Source organism: Salmo trutta, chromosome 15 (assembly GCF_901001165.1).
Source record: "Salmo trutta chromosome 15, fSalTru1.1, whole genome shotgun sequence".
In the NCBI taxonomy this organism is placed as follows: domain Eukaryota; kingdom Metazoa; phylum Chordata; class Actinopteri; order Salmoniformes; family Salmonidae; genus Salmo; species Salmo trutta.
In genome coordinates this window covers 2,747,030-2,765,888 of record NC_042971.1, presented here as the reverse complement: position 1 = coordinate 2,765,888, position 18,859 = coordinate 2,747,030, and the positions used below count along the sequence as shown (strand labels likewise).

At 41.1% G+C, this 18,859-nt stretch overlaps 2 protein-coding genes and 1 pseudogene across 2 annotated transcripts in view; 1 reads left to right on the top strand and 2 right to left on the bottom strand.

Annotated features, from left to right (window-relative positions):
- LOC115149648 (tripartite motif-containing protein 16-like) overlaps nt 1-18,859 on the bottom strand; it is a 1,197,515-nt gene that overhangs the window by 291,203 nt on the left and 887,453 nt on the right. The window lies entirely within an intron of this gene.
- On the top strand, nt 6,278-6,934 carry LOC115149658 (zinc finger protein 2 homolog; the record flags this gene model as incomplete). Its single annotated transcript, XM_029692603.1, has 1 exon — nt 6,278-6,934. A coding segment is annotated over one exon (522 nt), but the record flags the coding sequence as incomplete, so codon positions are not given.
- LOC115149575 (zinc finger protein 2 homolog) overlaps nt 6,890-18,859 on the bottom strand; it is a 30,295-nt pseudogene continuing 18,325 nt past the window's right edge.

The following is an 18,859-nucleotide window of genomic DNA, read 5'->3' as shown; positions in this document are numbered from 1 at the left end:
TCTAATAGAACAGGAGAGAAATGACAGTGGTGGGTCTAATAGAACAGGAGAGAAATGACATAGTGGTGGGTCTAATAGAACAGGAGAGAAATGACATAGTGGTGGGTCTAATAGAACAGGAGAGAAATGACATAGTGGTGGGTCTAATAGAACAGGAGAGAAATGACATAGTGGTGGGTCTAATAGAACAGGAGAGAAATGACATAGTGGTGGGTCTAATAGAACAGGAGAGAAATGACATAGTGGTGGGTCTAATAGAACAGGAGAGAAATGACATAGTGGTGGGTCTAATAGAACAGGAGAGAAATGACATAGTGGTGGGTCTAATAGAACAGGAGAGAAATGACATAGTGGTGGGTCTAATAGAATAGAACAGGAGAGAAATGACATAGTGGTGGGTCTAATAGAACAGGAGAGAAATGACATAGTGGTGGGTCTAATAGAACAGGAGAGAAATGACATAGTGGTGGGTCTAATAGAACAGGAGAGAAATGACATAGTGGTGGGTCTAATAGAACAGGAGAGAAATGACATAGTGGTGGGTCTAATAGAACAGGAGAGAAATGACATAGTGGTGGGTCTAATAGAACAGGAGAGACATGACATAGTGGTGGGTCTAATAGAACAGGAGAGAAATGACATAGTGGTGGGTCTAATAGAACAGGAGAGAAATGACATAGTGGTGGGTCTAATAGAACAGGAGAGAAATGACATAGTGGTGGGTCTAATAGAACAGGAGAGACATGACATAGTGGTGGGTCTAATAGAACAGGAGAGACATGACATAGTGGTGGGTCTAATAGAACAGGAGAGAATAGTGGTGGGTCTAATAGAACAGGAGAGAAATGACATAGTGGTGGGTCTAATAGAACAGGAGAGAAATGACATAGTGGTGGGTCTAATAGAACAGGAGAGAAATGACATAGTGGTGGGTCTAATAGAACAGGAGAGAAATGACAGAGTTACACGTGTGATAAACAAACGTACAGTCAATAACACAATAGATAAATCTATCATCTCCGTCATGTGCAAATGAAGTAAGGAGGGATGGCAATAAATGGGTAATTACAGAGGTAATTACTATTTAGCAATTAACACTGGAGTGATGTGAAGAAAATAGCTGTGTTTCAGTTAACAAATGTCACCAGTAGTAAATGTACTGTTACTTCCTGTCATTTGGTTACATTCATTTCTGTTAATGTATTAATTACAGTCATTTACCGTTGTCATTCTCGGAGTGGAAACGTTGTCTGTTCAAAACCTGCTACACTTGTGAGAACCCAGTTTTGGTTTATTTCAGAACCATCATTTACAAGATTTGTCCATTTTTTTCAATGTCTTTTTGTTTGGAGTGCTCCATGTGAGCAATGAGCATGTCTGGTTTCTCTGTCCTGATCATGTTGAGGGAGCGCGTGTCTGGTTTCTCTGTCCTGATCATGTTGAGGGAGCGCGTGTCTGGTTTCTCTGTCCTGATCATGTTGAGGGAGCGCGTGTCTGGTTTCTCTGTCCTGATCATGTTGAGGGAGCGCGTGTCTGGTTTCTCTGTCCTGATCATGTTGAGGGAGCGCGTGTCTGGTTTCTCTGTCCTGATCATGTTGAGGGAGCGCGTGTCTGGTTTCTCTGTCCTGATCATGTTGAGGGAGCGCGTGTCTGGTTTCTCTGTCCTGATCATGTTGAGGGAGCGTGTGTCTGGTTTCTCTGTCCTGATCATGTTGAGGGAGCGCGTGTCTGGTTTCTCTGTCCTGATCATGTTGAGGGAGCGCACACCCTCATTCATACTGGGTTCCTTACAAACAACAGGATTTGGCACAACCTTCCCTCCAGCCAAATAATTTCCCAATATGAATGAGACCCCCTTCACCGGTAGGCAAGGCCTCACTCCAACGACAACGGAATGAGACATGAGATCAGATTCCAGTTCCACATTATAAACGGAACTTCCATGCAACCATCTTCACGCCTTGTACTGACACACTGGAACCAGTTGCTTAAGTGTCAAAGGCAAAACACCCTCCAACATGAAGGGCTTCCCCAGTATAGTACTGTAGAAACACCCTCCAACATGAAGGGCTTCCCCAGTATAGTACTGTAGAAACACCCTCCAACATGAAGGGCTTCCCCAGTATAGTACTGTAGAAACACCCTCCAACATGAAGGGCTTCCCCAGTATAGTACTGTAGAAACACCCTCCAACATGAAGGGCTTCCCCAGTATAGTACTGTAGAAACACCCTCCAACATGAAGGGCTTCCCCAGTATAGTACTGTAGAAACACCCTCCAACATGAAGGGCTTCCCCAGTATAGTACTGTAGAAACACCCTCCAACATGAAGGGCTTCCCCAGTATAGTACTGTAGAAACACCCTCCAACATGAAGGGCTTCCCCAGTATAGTACTGTAGAAACACCCTCCAACATGAAGGGCTTCCCCAGTATAGTACTGTAGAAACACCCTCCAACATGAAGGGCTTCCCCGGTATAGTACTGTAGAAACACCCTCCAACATGAAGGGCTTCCCCAGTATAGTACTGTAGAAACACCCTCCAACATGAAGGGCTTCCCCAGTATAGTACTGTAGAAACACCCTCCAACATGAAGGGCTTCCCCAGTATAGTACTGTAGAAACCCCCTCCAACATGAAGGGCTTCCCCAGTATAGTACTGTAGAAACACCCTCCAACATGAAGGGCTTCCCCAGTATAGTACTGTAGAAACACCCTCCAACATGAAGGGCTTCCCCAGTATAGTACTGTAGAAACACCCTCCAACATGAAGGGCTTCCCCAGTATAGTACTGTTTTAAGGTTATACCAAGGATAATTTGGCGTTCTGATTTTGAGTTGTAAGATACCTTGAAATATCAACAAAAAATATTCAAAAGTTAATTCATGTAAAAAAATGATTAGGCCATACTGCTGTAACCCATAGTAACACATTGCATAACATTCACAACATGGAACAACAGTAACCATAGTAACACATTGCGTAACATTCACAACATGGAACAACAGTAACCATAGTAACACATTGGATAACATTCACAACATGGAACAACAGTAACCATAGTAACATTGTTTCCCCCAGAACATCTAAAGGAAGTTTGTTCTGAAGTGTCTGTCCTGTATCTGAGAGATAAAATGTATCTGAGATATATACAAAATAGAACGTGCACGTCTTTAACTCCTTATTTATGTCACTAAAGTCTTTCCACATTTTGTTACGTTACAGCCTTATTCTACTATGGATTAAATATCAATCTACAGTCGTGGCCAAAAGTTTTGAGTGACACAAATATTAATTTCCACAAAGTTTGCTGCTTCAGTGTCTTTTACATATTTTTGTCAGATGTTACTATGGAATACTGACGTACAATTACAAGCATTTCATAAGTGTCAAAGGCTTGTATTGACAATTACATGAAGTTGATGCAAAGAGTCAATATTTCAATATTTCCAGTGTTGACCCTTCTTTTTCAAGACCTTTGCAATCCGCCCTGGCATGCTGTCAATTAACTTCTGGGCCACATCCTGACTGATGGCAGCCCATTCATGCATAATCAATGCTTGGAGTTTGTCAGAATTTGTGGGGTTTTGTTTGTCCACCCGCCTCTTGAGGATTGACCACAAGTTCTCAATGGGATTAAGGTCTGGGGAGTTTCCTGGCCATGGACCCAAAATATTGATGTTTTGTTCCCCGAGCCACTTGGTTATCATTTTTGCGTTATGGCAAGGTGCCCCATCATGCTGGAAAAGGCATTGTTCGTCACCAAACTGTTCCTGGATTGTTGGGGGAAGTTGCTCTCGGAGGATGTGTTGGTACCATTCTTTATTCATGGCTGTGTTCTTAGGCATAATTGTGAGTGAGCCCACTCCCTTGGCTGAGAAGCAACCCCACACATGAATGGTCTCCGGATGCTTTACTGTTGGCATGACACATGACTGATGGTAGCGCTCACCTTGTCTTCTCCGGACAAGCTTTTTTCCAGATGCCCCAAACAATCGGAAAGGGGATTCATCAGAGAAAATGACTTAACCCCAGTCCTCAGCAGTCCAACCCCTGTACCTTTTGCAGAATATCAGTCTGTCCCTGATGTTTTTCCTGGAGAGAAGTGGCTTCTTTGCTGCCCTTCTTGACACCAGGCCATCCTCCAAAAGTCTTCACTTCACTGTGCGTGCAGATGCACTCACACCTGCCTGCTGCCATTCCTGAGCAAGCTCTGTACTGGTGGTGCCCCGATCCCGCAGCTGAATCAACTTTAGGAGACGGTCCTGGCGCTTGCTGGACTTTCTTGCGTGCCCTGAAGCCTTCTTCACAACAATTGAACCGCTCTCCTTGAAGTTCTTGATGATCTGATAAATGGTTGATTTAGGTGCAACCTTACTGGCAGCAATATCCTTGCCTGTGAAGCCCTTTTTTGTGTAAAGCAATGATGACAGCACATGTTTCCTTGCAGGTAACCATGGATGACAAAGGAAGAACAATGATTCCAAGCACCACCCTCCTTTTGAAGCTTCCAGTCTGTTATTCGAACTCAATCAGCATGACAGAGTGATCTCCAGCCTTGTCCTTGTCAACACTCACACCTGTGTTAACGAGAGAATCACTGACATGATGTCAGCTGGTCCTTTTGTGGCAGGGCTGAAATGCAGTGGAAATGTTTTTTGGGGATTCAGTTAATTTGCATGGCAAAGAGGGACTTTGCAATTAATTGCAATTCATCTGCTCACTCTTCATAACATTCTGGAGTATATGCAAATTACCATCATACAAACTGAGGCAGCAGACTTTGTGAAAATTTATATTTGTGTCATTCTCAAAACCTTTGGCCACGACTGTACACACAATACCTCATAATGAAAAAGCTCAAATAGGTTTGTAGAAAACATGTCACATTTATTAATAAGAAAAAACAGATACCTTATGTACATAAGTATTCAGACCCTTTGCTATGAGACTTGAAATTGATCTCAGGTGCGTACTGTTTCCATTGATCATTGTTGAGATGTTTATACAACTTGATTGGAGTCCACCTGTGGTAAATGCAATTGATTGGACATGATTTGGAAAGGCACACACCTGTCTGGCTACCACAGCATTCTGAAGCGATACGCCATCCCATCTGGTTTGCGCTTAGTGGGACTATCATTTGTTTTTCAGCAGGACAATGACCCAACACACCTCCAGGCTGTGTAAGGGCTATTTGACCAAAAAGGAGAGTGATGGAGTGCTGCATCAGATGACCCGGCCTCCACAATCACCCGACCTCAACCCAATTTTTATTTATTTTATTATTTATTTTTACCTTTATTTAACTAGGCAAGTCAGTTACGAACAAATTCTTATTTTCAATGACGGCCTAGGAACAGTGGGTTAACTGCCTTGTTCAGGGGCAGAACAACAGATTTATACCTTGTCAGCTCGGGGATTTGAACTTGCAACCTTTCGGTTACTCTAACCACTAGGCTACGCTGCCGGCCCAATTGCGACGGTTTGGGATGAGTTGGACCGCAGAGTGAAGGTAAAGCAGCCAACAAGTGCTCAGCATATGTGGGAACTCCTTCAAGACTGTTGGAAAAGCATTCCAGGTGAAGCTGGTTGAGACACTGCCAAGAGTGTGCAAAGCTGGCAAAGGGTGGCTACTTTGAAGAATCTAAAATATATTTTGATTTGTTTGCCACTTTTTTGGTTACTACATGATTCCATATGTGTTATTTCATGGTTTTCATGTCTTCACTGTTATTCTACAATGTAGAAAATAGTAAAAATAAAGAAAACCCCTGGAATGAGTAGGTGTGTCCCAACTTTTGACTGGTACTGTATATCTCATGAATGTTTTTACATTCAGTTACATGAAGTCACTTTCTTACCACTTCTTCCATAGGCAAACATGTAAGGAAAGCTTCTTTTTTTAAATCAAAAGGGATGCTGTCAAAAATGTATTGAATTCAAATGGATTTACCCAGCCTACAAAGCACTACAGCCACTCTGTGATGACCAGTTCTGCTCTTTTTGAGGGATCTAGTCTAGATTAAACCTCATAGGAAGACAGTTTTATCATGTGGAGGTTTCATTCAGGTCTCTGTTTAACGAGATCCTCTGTTTGTCTTTTGGCAGGAGAGATACCAGACTCTCACTCTGACAGCGGGAAGAGTCCTTCAGGGGAACCAGACCCAGAGACGCCCAAAACAGCGAGACAACACCACTGCTCCCACTGTGAAAAGAGTTTTTGCTGGTTAGGGAACCTGAAACTGCATGAGAGGACACACACGGGAGAAAAGCCTTTCCAATGCTCCCAGTGTGGAAAGAGTTTTGCTGTGTTAGCTAACCTGAAGAGGCATGAGAGAATACACACTGGAGAAAGGCTTTATCACTGTTCCCAATGTGGAATGAGTTTTAATCAGGATGGGGACCTAAAAGCTCATAAGAGGAAACACACAGGAGAAAAGCCTTTCCAATGTTCCCAGTGTGGAAAGAGTTTTACTAAGATAGGGCAATTAAAAGAACATGAGAGAATACACAAAGGAGAAAAGCCATTCCAATGTTCCCATTGTGGAAAGAGTTTTACCCGGATAGGAAACCTAAAAAAGCATGCGAGACTACACACCGGAGAAAAGCCTTTCGAATGTTCCCAGTGTGGAAAGAGTTTTACTCAGATCGGTCACCTGAAAGCTCATGAGAGGATACACACAGGAGAAAAGCCTTACCAATGTTCCCAGTGTGAAAAGTGTTTTACCATGTTAACTAACCTGAAAAGGCATGAAAGAATACACACAGGAGAAAAGCATTTTCTGCTCCCAGTGTAAAAATAGATTTTCTCGAATGGCGGACCTAAAAGCTCATGAGGGGATAGAGAGGAGAAAAGCCTTTCCAATGTTCCCAGTTTCGAAAGGGTTTTACCTGGTTAGGGAGCCTGAAGGAGCATAAGAGTACACACACGATAAAAGTCCAGTCAATGCTCTCTCTCTGTGTGGAAGGACATTTTCCCAGTCAGAGAACCTGAAATCACATGAGAGAATAGAAAGGCTGTATTCTGACTTATATTTTTGACTGAAAATCTGTGTTTTTGTTTTGTGCCACATTAAATCATATTGTTTATGATTATACCTGTCCATATAAGGTCCCACAGTTGGCAATGCATGTCAGAGCAAATTCCAAGCCATAAGGTCGAAGAAATTGTACATAGAGCTCTGAGACAGGATAGTGTCGATGCACAGATCTGGGGAAAGGTACCAAAAAATATCTGCAGATTTGAAGGTCCCCAAAAACACAGTGGCCGCCATCATTCTTAAATAGAAGAAGTTTGGAACCACCAAGACTCTTCCTAGAGCTGGCCGCACGGCCAAACTGAGCAATCGGGGGAGAAGGACCTTGGTCAGGGAGGTGACCAAGAACCCGATGTTCACTCTGACAAAGTTCCAGAGTTCCTCTGTGGAGATGGGAGAACCTTCCAGAAGGACAATCATCTCTGCAGCACTCCAACAATCAGGCCTTTATGGTAGAGTGGCCAGACGGAGGCCACTCCTCAGTAAAAGGCACATGACAGCCTGCTTGGAGTTTACCAAAAGGCACCTAAAGACTCTCAGACCATGAGAAACAAGATTCTCTGGTCTGATGAAACCCAGATTGAACTCTTTGGCCTGAATGCCAAGCGGCTCGCCTGGCGTAAAGCGTGGTGGTGGCAGCATCATGCTGTGGGGATGTTTTTCAGCGGCAGGGACTGGGAGACTAGACAGGATCAAGGGAAAGATGAACAGAGTGCAGAGAGATCCTTGATGAAAACCTGCTACAGAGAGCTCAGGACCTCAGACTGGGGTGAAGGTTCACCTACCAAAAGGACAATGACCTTAAGCCCACAGCCAACAATACCAGAGTTGCTTCGGGACAAGTCTCTGAATAACCTTGAGTGGCCCAGCCAGAGCCCGGACTTGAACCCGATCGGAGACCTGAAAATAGCTGTGCAGCGTCGCTCCCCATCCAACCTGACAAAGCTTGAGAGGATCTGCAGAGAAGAATGGGAGAAACTCCCCAAATACAGGTGTGCCAAGCTTGTAGCGTCATACTCCAGAAGACTGGAAGCTGTAATCGCTGCCAAAGGTGTTTCAACAAAGTACATAGTAAACGGTCTGAATACTTCAGTTTATTTTAATAAATTAGCAAAAAAAATCTAAAACCGTTTTTTGGTTTGTCATTATGGGGTATTGTGACGTCATTATGGGGTATTGTGATGTCATTATGGGGTATGCATTGATTGAGTATTTAAATTTTTTATCCATTTTAGAATAAGGCTGTAACGTAACAAAATGTGTAAAAAGTGAAGGGGTTTGAATACTTTCCAAATGCACTGTATTGTTACATCATGTAGCAGCAGTATAGACCTAGTCTGTTCATACATGATGTATTGTTACACCATGTAGGAGCAGTATAGACCTAGTCTGTTCATACATGATGTATTGTTACACCATGTAGGAGCAGTATAGACCTAGTCTGTTCATTATATACATCTACATGATGTATTGTTACACCATGTAGGAGCAGTATAGACCTAGTCTGTTCATTATATACATCTACATGATGTATTGTTACATCATGTAGGAGCAGTATAGACCTAGTCTGTTCATTATATACATCTACATGATGTATTGTTACACCATGTAGGATCAGTATAGACCTAGTCTGTTCATTATATACATCTACATGATGTATTGTTACACCATGTAGGAGCAGTATAGACCTAGTCTGTTCATTATATACATCTACATGATGTATTGTTACACCATGTAGGAGCAGTTATAGACCTAGTCTGTTCATTATATACATCTACATGATATAGAAAATTAGTGGGCAGAACTGAAAAAGTGTGTGCGAGCAAGGAGGCATACAAACCTGACTCAGTTACACCAGCTATGTCAGGAGGAATGGGCCAAAATTCACCCAACTTATTTTGGGAAGCTTGTGGAAAGCTGCACGAAACGTTTGACCCAAGTTAAACAATTTAAAGGCAATGCTACCAAATACTAATTGTGTGTATGTAAACTTCTGACTCAACTGGAAATGTGATGAAAGAAATTAAAGCTGAAATAAATCAGTCTCTCTACTATTATTCTGACATTTCACATTCTTAAAATAAAGTGTTGATCCTAACTGACCTAAGACAGGGAATTTTTACGAGGATTAAATGTCAAGAATTGTGAAAAACTGAGTTTAAATGTATTTGGCTAAAGTGTATGTAAATTTACGACTTCAACTGTATGTAAGTGACTATTGTAGCTGGAAATGGCAGATTTTTTTAATGGAATATCTACATAGGGCCTCTGGTGTACAGAGGCCCATTATCAGCAACCATCACTCCTGTGTTCCAATGGCACGTCGTGTTAGCTAATCCAAGTTTATCATTTTAAAAGGCTAATTAATCATTAGAAAACCCTTTTGCAATTATGTTTAAAACTGTTGTGCTGATTAAAGAAACAATAAAATTGGCCTTTTTTTCTTAATTATTAAAAAACAAGTTCTGTATTATTGTGGGTCCTACAGTAGGTCTATATTGTTGTTAGGTGAAGTTATGGGTCCTACAGTAGGTCTATATTGTTAGGTGAAGTTATGGGTCCTACAGTAGGTCTATGTTGTTAGGTGAAGTTATGGGTCCTACAGTAGGTCTATGTTATTGTTAGGTGAAGTTATGGGTCCTACAGTAGGTCTATATTGTTAGGTGAAGTTATGGGTCCTACAGTAGGTCTATGTTGTTAGGTGAAGTTATGGGTCCTACAGTAGGTCTATGTTATTGTTAGGTGAAGTTATGGGTCCTACAGTAGGTCTATGTTATTGTTAGGTGAAGTTATGGGTCCTACAGTAGGTCTATGTTATTGTTTGGTGAAGTTATGGGTCCTACAGTAGGTCTATGTTATTGTTAGGTGAAGTTATGGGTCCTACAGTAGGTCTATGTTATTGTTTGGTGAAGTTATGGGCCAATTTGGCAAACACTTAGTATACCAACCCTAAGTTTCAGGCTGATGGCAAAGCTAGCCGAAGAGCATTTTACTGGTTGAAGTGTTTTTTAAGTATAAAGCAGTTGATTTGCAACAATAACACAATAACACACAGGACATTCAAACGACCCTTACAATTATGATCCATACGTTGTGTGAAATGCACTCATAAGCAACCTGGAAATGGAGGCTATTTTTACTGTCAGCCTATGAGAACTCCCCTGAGTTTTCCCCCACGGTGGTGAATTAGTGAATAGACACAGAACTTAATGTGAGTTTCCTTGAGTAGCACTCCTGATCTTGTGCTGATAATGCGCTGTAATATTCAGAATACCTTGTGAAAAACTAAAATCTTTGCTCACCATTTTTGCTCCATGCAGATATACTACATCCATAACTATCGGTTTCCTCATTACCAGATATACTACATCCATAACTAGTGGTTTCCTCATTACCAGATATACTACATACATAACTAGTGGTTTCCTCATTACCAGATATACTACATCCATAACTAGTGGTTTCCTCATTACCAGATATACTACGTCCATAACTAGTGGTTTCCTCATTACCAGATATACTACATCCATAACTAGTGGTTTCCTCATTAGCAGGAATGTGTGTGCATCGCCCTCGTGCCGCCATTTTAGAAAACACAGAAAGGGACCAAAATTGAAGACCAAAAGTCGTTTGGCAAACTGCTTAGGATTTCAACAACTTTAATAACTTATTTCTAGCCTACCATCATCAATTTTACTACTAATGTGAAAACAAGACAAAATATGACTATTCTTGCTCATTTTAAGACAATTGTCAAATAATCATTACATTCATTACAGACTTAAATTGTTGACAACATCATGGCTATGCTGTTGGCATCACCTTTTACAGTGAATTTCCGCTGTTGTGGGCCTTTAACCATCTGTCTGACTTTGTTGTTCACACAGGAGAGAGACGGGACTATCCTGGGTCCTCTGGAGAACCTCAACAACCTCATGATGCTGACGAGGCAGAGAAGGGTCTCTCCAGATCAGAACACCTCAAGAAACACCTGCAGAGATCCACAGGGAAGAGAACTCACTGCTGCTCTGACTGTGGGAAGAGATTCACCTCCTCAGCAGGCATTAAAATTCATCAGAGAATACACACAGGAGAGAAATCTTATAGCTGTAGTCAATGTGGGAAGAGTTTTACTCAGTCAACCAGCCTGATATCACACCAGATAACACACACAGGAGAGAAATCTTATAGCTGTGATCAATGTGGGAAGAGTTTTACTGAATCTAGCAATCTGACTCTACACCAGAGAACAGACACAGGAGAGATACCTTATAGCTGTGGTCAATGTGGGAAGTGTTTTGGTCAATCTAGCGATCTGACAGTGCACCAGAGAATACACACAGGAGAGAAACCTTATAGCTGTGATCAATGTGGGAAGAGTTTTATTACATCAAACATTCTGAATAGACACAGGAGAACACACACAGGAGAGAAACCTTATAGCTGTGACCAATGTGGGAAAAGTTTTACTGAATCTAGCAATCTGACTCGACACCAGAGAACACACACAGGAGAGAAACCTTATAGCTGTGGTCAATGTGGGAAGAGTTTTGGTCAATCTAGCGATCTGACAGTGCACCAGAGAACACACACAGGAGAGAAACCTTATAGCTGTGGTCAATGTGGGAAGTGTTTTGGTCAATCTAGCGATCTGACAGTGCACCAGAGAACACACACAGGAGAGAAACCTTATAGCTGTGGTCAATGTGGGAAAAGTTTTGGTCAATCTGGCCATCTGACAGTACACCAGAGAAGACACACAGGAGAGAAATCTTATTGCTGTGACCAGAGATTCTCTGATAAAAGATCTCTGATTAAACATCAGAAAATACATGAAGGAGTTGTCTCATGATATCAATAAATTAATTTCACAATGTAGAATGTTTTAACATTGTACTAGGAGTATTTTAATAATGTCACAATGTAGAAGCCTAAACGTTTGCCATTTATCAATTGATTTCAGCATGATATGGTTATTAGCCTCAGGGGGACAATCCAGGCTCTGAAATGGAAGAGTTACTATTTATGAGATTTAACAAAAAGTGACGCCAAAATGTAGTTGACTGTCTTCTGCAGGTTGTCCTCTAACCAGTGAGGTAAAATATATCTCCCATTTCCATGTGTTTTTTTAGTTGTGTTAGATTCAACATCACGTACAACCTGATTTCCCCCCTAATCGATATCAGTGATTTATTGCTACTTGTCAAAACAACAGTGTTTCTGGTGCTTTTGCAGTTTATAAGGTGATTGTTTAAAAAAATACAAGTAATATGATTATTGTGGCAGATGTTTGTGTACATAGCACATTTTATGTTTAGGTTTTTAATTTATCCCAAACTGTTTCTGCATATTGGTTATTGATTTGGACACTTAAAACTGTGTTTTGACACTGGGGCTATTTCAAATTTACATTTCATGTAACATTTAGTAATGATAATTATTTATGTAACCAACTGACAATTTTTATGTACAATTATATTGACATTGTTGCCCTGCTTTTAGAATATCAGGATTCATTCCCAGATGTGCCAACCCAAATGTACTAGAGCATGACATTGCGGACTGGGCCCCGATCCAACAACATGCCTATCAAGTTGGTTTCTGATTGTCTCAAGGGTGGGCAGTCAAAAAGTTTAGTGTTTTGTGTTTAGCCAGTGCGTTGCCATGGATCACAATTTATTTTTGACTGCACCTTTTTCCTGTATTGGAGATGAGTTTTGTTTGGGCGCGTTCCGGAAGCTAGTGAGTTTTAGGAAGACGAAAGTTCTTGAAGCTAGTGGGGAAAAAATACGTCTAGCTCGTTAGCACGTCTAGCTCGTTAGCACGTCTAGCTCGTTAGCACGTCTAGCTCGTCAGCACGTCTAGCTCGTTAGCACGTCTAGCCCGTTAACACGTCTAGCTCGTTAGCACGTCTAGCTCGTCAGCACGTCTAGCTCGTTAGCCCGTCTAGCTCGTTAGCCCGTCTAGCTCGTTAGCCCGTCTAGCTCGTTAGCCCGTCTAGCTCGTTAGCACGTCTAGCTCGTTAGCCCGTCTAGCTCGTTAGCACGTCTAGCTCGTTAGCACGTAGGACGCACTGATTGGTGTCACCTCGTTAGTCAGTATGTGTTACACCTGTGCTGGCTTGTCCATCTCGTCATGGTTGAATATTGCATCCAATTGTTAATATTTTAAATCAATGGATTTTCCTTAGGATGCTCATTAGTCTTTCTGTTGTTGATCTTCAGTTTTTATCCTCTTATGTTTGTTCTGTAGTAAATATTTCTGTTTATTTTCATAGTTTTTTATTCGTTTTTTCCTGTGAAGTCATTGTGTTGCATCCATGTCTGAAATGTGCTGTATAAATAAAGCTTGATTTGATTTGAACATATTGCAAAACAAATGAACCTCATGACTGACCAATCAACAGACTTAATTTGTATTTGTATTTTATTTAACCTTTATTTAACTAGGCAAGTCAGTTAAGAACAAATTCTTATTTACAATGACAGCCTACCAGGGAACAGTGGGTTAACTGCCTTGTTCAGGGGCAGGACAACATATTTTTACCTTGTCAGCTCTAACCACTAGGCTACCTGCCGCCCTCTTGCATAACCAATGAACACATATTTTAGTCCATCTTAGTATGAAAAACAGTATCAATTCAGTGTATCTTCCACTATGTCAAAACAGTATCACTTTTCAACCAACCCAGTGCATTTGTTGAAACTGAAAGGTTTTGAAATCAACAATACGTCAAAGGATTCAACAACTAAAAACTGAAACAAACAATTGGATCAAACAGATCAATCCCACTGGACATTGGGTTTCATTCAGACCCTGCAGGGTTTAGATTCAGCCAGGACTAGATAAACTAGGACATTTAAGTAGATTTCTTGAACGTGGCTTAAATTAGGCTTAGTTAGTCGGAGACTGGAGTCAGGTAAGTAAGACTAAATGAGAACACCTGGGTTAATCCTGATTAGGTTCAGTATGAACACCTGGGTTAATCCTGATTAGGTTCAGTATGAACACCTGGGTTAAGCCTGATTAGGTTCAGTATGAACACCTGGGTTAATCCTGATTAGGTTCAGTATGAACACCTGGGTTAATCCTGATTAGGTTCAGTATGAACACCTGGGTTAATCCTGATTAGGTTCAGTATGAACACACGCTGTTGGTCTAATGGTGCTCATTATAACCCGGAATAGAAAAGACCAATATTGGTGTGAATCTTGAGACGAAACAATGGCAGAGGCAAAAATAATTTGTTAAAAAAAACTTTAGTGTGAATGAAAAAACGCTCCAAAACAAATGTTGTCAAACCATCCAGTTATTGAAGGTACATTTAGTCTGCTAAATTTAGTCATTTAGCAGATGCTCTTATCCAGAGCGACTTACAGTAGTGAATGCATACATTTAATTTCATTTTCATGCATTTTTTGTACTGGCCCCCCGTGGGAATCAAACCCACAACCCTGGCGTTGCAAACACCATGCTCTACCAACTGAGCCACGGGGAAGGCCAGTATGTATAACACACCATGCTGGCGTTGTAAACACCATGCTCTACCAACTGAGCCACACTGCTGCTACTGAGCAGTAGAACAAGCGGGTTGGGCTGCAATTTGCTGTGAATTCAATGGAAATGTAACCACAAGAAGAGTACAACAACTAGAGGTGAGATATCTGCATTATTATCAGGATTACAAGAAGAAACAACAACTAGAGGTGAGATATCTGCATTATTATCAGGATTACAAGAAGAAACAACAACTAGAGGTGAGATATCTGCATTATTATCAGGATTACAAGAAGAAACAACAACTAGAGGTGAGATATCTGCATTATTATCAGGATTACAAGAAGAAACAACAACTAGAGGTGAGATATCTGCATTATTATCAGGATTACAAGAAGAAACAACTTCAGATGAGATATCTGCATTATTATCAGGATTACAAGAAGAAACAACAACTAGAGGTGAGATATCTGCATTATTATCAGGATTACAAGAAGAAACAACAACTACAGGTGAGAAATCTGCAATATTATCAGGATTACAAGAAGAAACAACAACTAGAGGTGAGATATCTGCATTATTATCAGGATTACAAGAAGAAACAACAACTAGAGGTGAGATAGTTGCATTATTATCAGGATTACAAGAAGAAACAACAACTAGAGGTGAGATATCTGCATTATTATCAGGATTACAAGAAGAAACAACAACTAGAGGTGAGATATCTGCATTATTATCAGGATTACAAGAAGAAACAACAACTAGAGGTGAGATATCTGCATTATTATCAGGATTACAAGAAGAAACAACAACTAGAGGTGAGATATCTGCATTATTATCAGGATTACAAGAAGAAACAACAACTAGAGTTGAGATATCTGCATTATTATCAGGATTACAAGAAGAAACAACAACTAGAGGTGAGATATCTGCATTATTATCAGGATTACAAGAAGAAACAACAACTAGAGGTGAGATATCTGCATTATTATCAGGATTACAAGAAGAAACAACAACTAGAGGTGAGATATCTGCATTATTATCAGGATTACAAGAAGAAACAACTTCAGATGAGATATCTGCATTATTATCAGGATTACAAGAAGAAACAACAACTAGAGGTGAGATATCTGCATTATTATCAGGATTACAAGAAGAAACAACAACTAGAGGTGAGATATCTGCATTATTATCAGGATTACAGGAAGAAACAACAACTACAGGTGAGATATCTGCAATATTATCAGGATTACAAGAAGAAACAACAACTAGAGGTGAGATATCTGCATTATTATCAGGATTACAAGAAGAAACAACAACTAGAGGTGAGATAGTTGCATTATTATCAGGATTACAAGAAGAAACAACAACTAGAGGTGAGATATCTGCATTATTATCAGGATTACAAGAAGAAACAACAACTAGAGGTGAGATATCTGCATTATTATCAGGATTACAAGAAGAAACAACAACTAGAGGTGAGATATCTGCATTATTATCAGGATTACAAGAAGAAACAACAACTAGAGGTGAGATATCTGCATTATTATCAGGATTACAAGAAGAAACAACAACTAGAGTTGAGATATCTGCATTATTATCAGGATTACAAGAAGAAACAACAACTAGAGGTGAGATATCTGCATTATTATCAGGATTACAAGAAGAAACAACAACTAGAGGTGAGATATCTGCATTATTATCAGGATTACAAGAAACAACAACTAGAGGTGAGATATCTGCATTATTATCAGGATTACAAGAAGAAACAACAACTTCAGGTGAGATATCTACATTATTATCAGGATTACAAGAAGAAACAACAACTAGAGGTGAGATATCTGCATTATTATCAGGATTACAAGAAGAAACAACAACTAGAGGTGAGATATCTACATTATTATCAGGATTACAAGAAGAAACAACTTCAGGTGAGATATCTGCATTATTATCAGGATTTCTCATATTCATATTTTTTTTACATCACTTTTATTATTAAATGATATCTGCCTTTTATAGACTCTGTGGAAGAACCTTAAACTGGGTTTAAAAAGAGAGAAAGCAGAGATCAGAAGAGAGAGATTTTCTACTGGTGATGGACCACCAAAACAACACAACACTGATGAATTGAGTGACTTCCTGTCTGGAATAATAGAGCAGCAGCAACCTCTGGATGGTATACCAGACAATGACCAACCTCTGGATGGTATACCAGATGATGACCAACCTCTGGATGGTATACCAGACGATGACCAACCTCTGGATGGTATACCAGACGATGACCAACCTCTGGATTGTATACCAGATGATGACCAACCTCTGGATGGTATACCAGACAATGACCAACCTCTGGATGGTATACCAGACGATGACCAACCTCTGGATGGTATACCAGATGATGACCAACCTCTGGATGGTATACCAGATGATGACCAACCTCTGGATGATATACCAGACGATGACAAACCTCTGGATGGTATACCAGATGATGACCAACCTCTGGATGGTATACCAGACGATGACCAACCTCTGGATGGTATACCAGATGATGACCAACCTCTGGATGATATACCAGATGATCACCAACAGGTTGGAAGAGACAGTACACAGTGAGGGTGTAATGTGAACAGGTTGGAAGAGCCAGTATACAGTGAGGGTGTGATGTGAACAGGTTGGATGAGACAGTACACAGTGAGGGTGTAATGTGAACAGGTTGGAAGAGCCAGTACACAGTGAGGGTGTAATGTGAACAGGTTTGAAGAGCCAGTACACAGTGAGGGTGTAATGTGAACAGGTTGGAAGAGCCAGTACACAGTGAGGGTGTAATGTGAACAGGTTGGAAGAGCCAGTACACAGTGAGGGTGTAATGTGAACAGGTTGGAAGAGCCAGTACACAGTGAGGGTGGAATGTGAACAGGTTGGAAGAGCCAGTACACAGTGAGGGTGGAATGTGAACAGGTTGGAAGAGCCAGCACACAGTGAGGGTGTAATGTGAACAGGTTGGAAGAGCCAGTACACAGTGAGGGTGTAATGTGAACAGGTTGGAAGAGCCAGTACACAGTGAGGGTGGAATGTGAACAGGTTGGAAGAGCCAGTACACAGTGAGGGTGGAATGTGAACAGGTTGGAAGAGCCAGTACACAGTGAGGGTGGAATGTGAACAGGTTGGAAGAGCCAGTATACAGTGAGGGTGGAATGTGAACAGGTTGGAAGAGCCAGTACACAGTGAGGGTGGAATGTGAACAGGTTGGAAGAGCCAGTACACAGTGAGTGTGTAATGTGAACAGATTGGAAGAGCCAGTACACAGTGAGGGTGTAATGTGAACAGGTTGGAAGAGCCAGTACACAGTGAGGGTGGAATGTGAACAGGTTGGAAGAGCCAGTACACAGTGAGGGTGTAATGTGAACAGGTTGGAAGAGCCAGTACACAGTGAGGGTGGAATGTGAACAGGTTGGAAGAGCCAGTACACAGTGAGTGTGTTCCCTCCACATCTGCTATAACATCCCTGAGAGAAGATTCTGCCACCACCTTTCAGCAGAGAACAAAGAAGATGACCATGCATGAACCGTTAACCAGAGAATTTCATGAGCATAAAATGAAATATCTGGACGATGAACATGAAATGAGAATTGTCCAGGTTGAATTGGATATGAAGTTGGAAGAGAGAGGTATGATCCTAAGAAGAGACAGTAATGAGACAATAGTGATGACCAGCCATGGTGAACAATATGATATGTAAAACTATACATGTTTTGTCATTTGGATATTCATGAGAGAGTATTTTAATCACCACAAACTACATTTTAAACCAGCCTTGGTTTAGTCACTCATTTCATTTTGCTGCACACTATTTGAATTTTGTACATAACAAACATTATCAAAGCAAAAATAATCCATAATGAATACATTCCATATTTAAATGCATCTCATCTAGTTGAAGTGCTGCAATGTGAAGCAACTCCGTTTGCAAGTCCTCGTTGGTCATTGCCTGCCTCAGTCATGGACACATCTGCCTCAATCACATCTGCCTCAGTCACATCTGTTTAAGTCATGGGTACATCTGCTTGATGCTGATCATGGGAAGATCAGGACAGTCATGGGTACATCTGCTTGATGCTGATCATGGGAGGATCAGGACAGTCATGGGAACATCTGCTTGATGCTGATCATGGGAGGATCAGGACAGTCATGGGAACATCTGCTTGATGCTGATCATGGGAGGATCAGGACAGTCATGGGTACATCTGCTTGATGCTGATCATGGGAGGATCAGGACAGTCATGGGAACATCTGCTTGATGCTGATCATGGGAGGATCAGGACA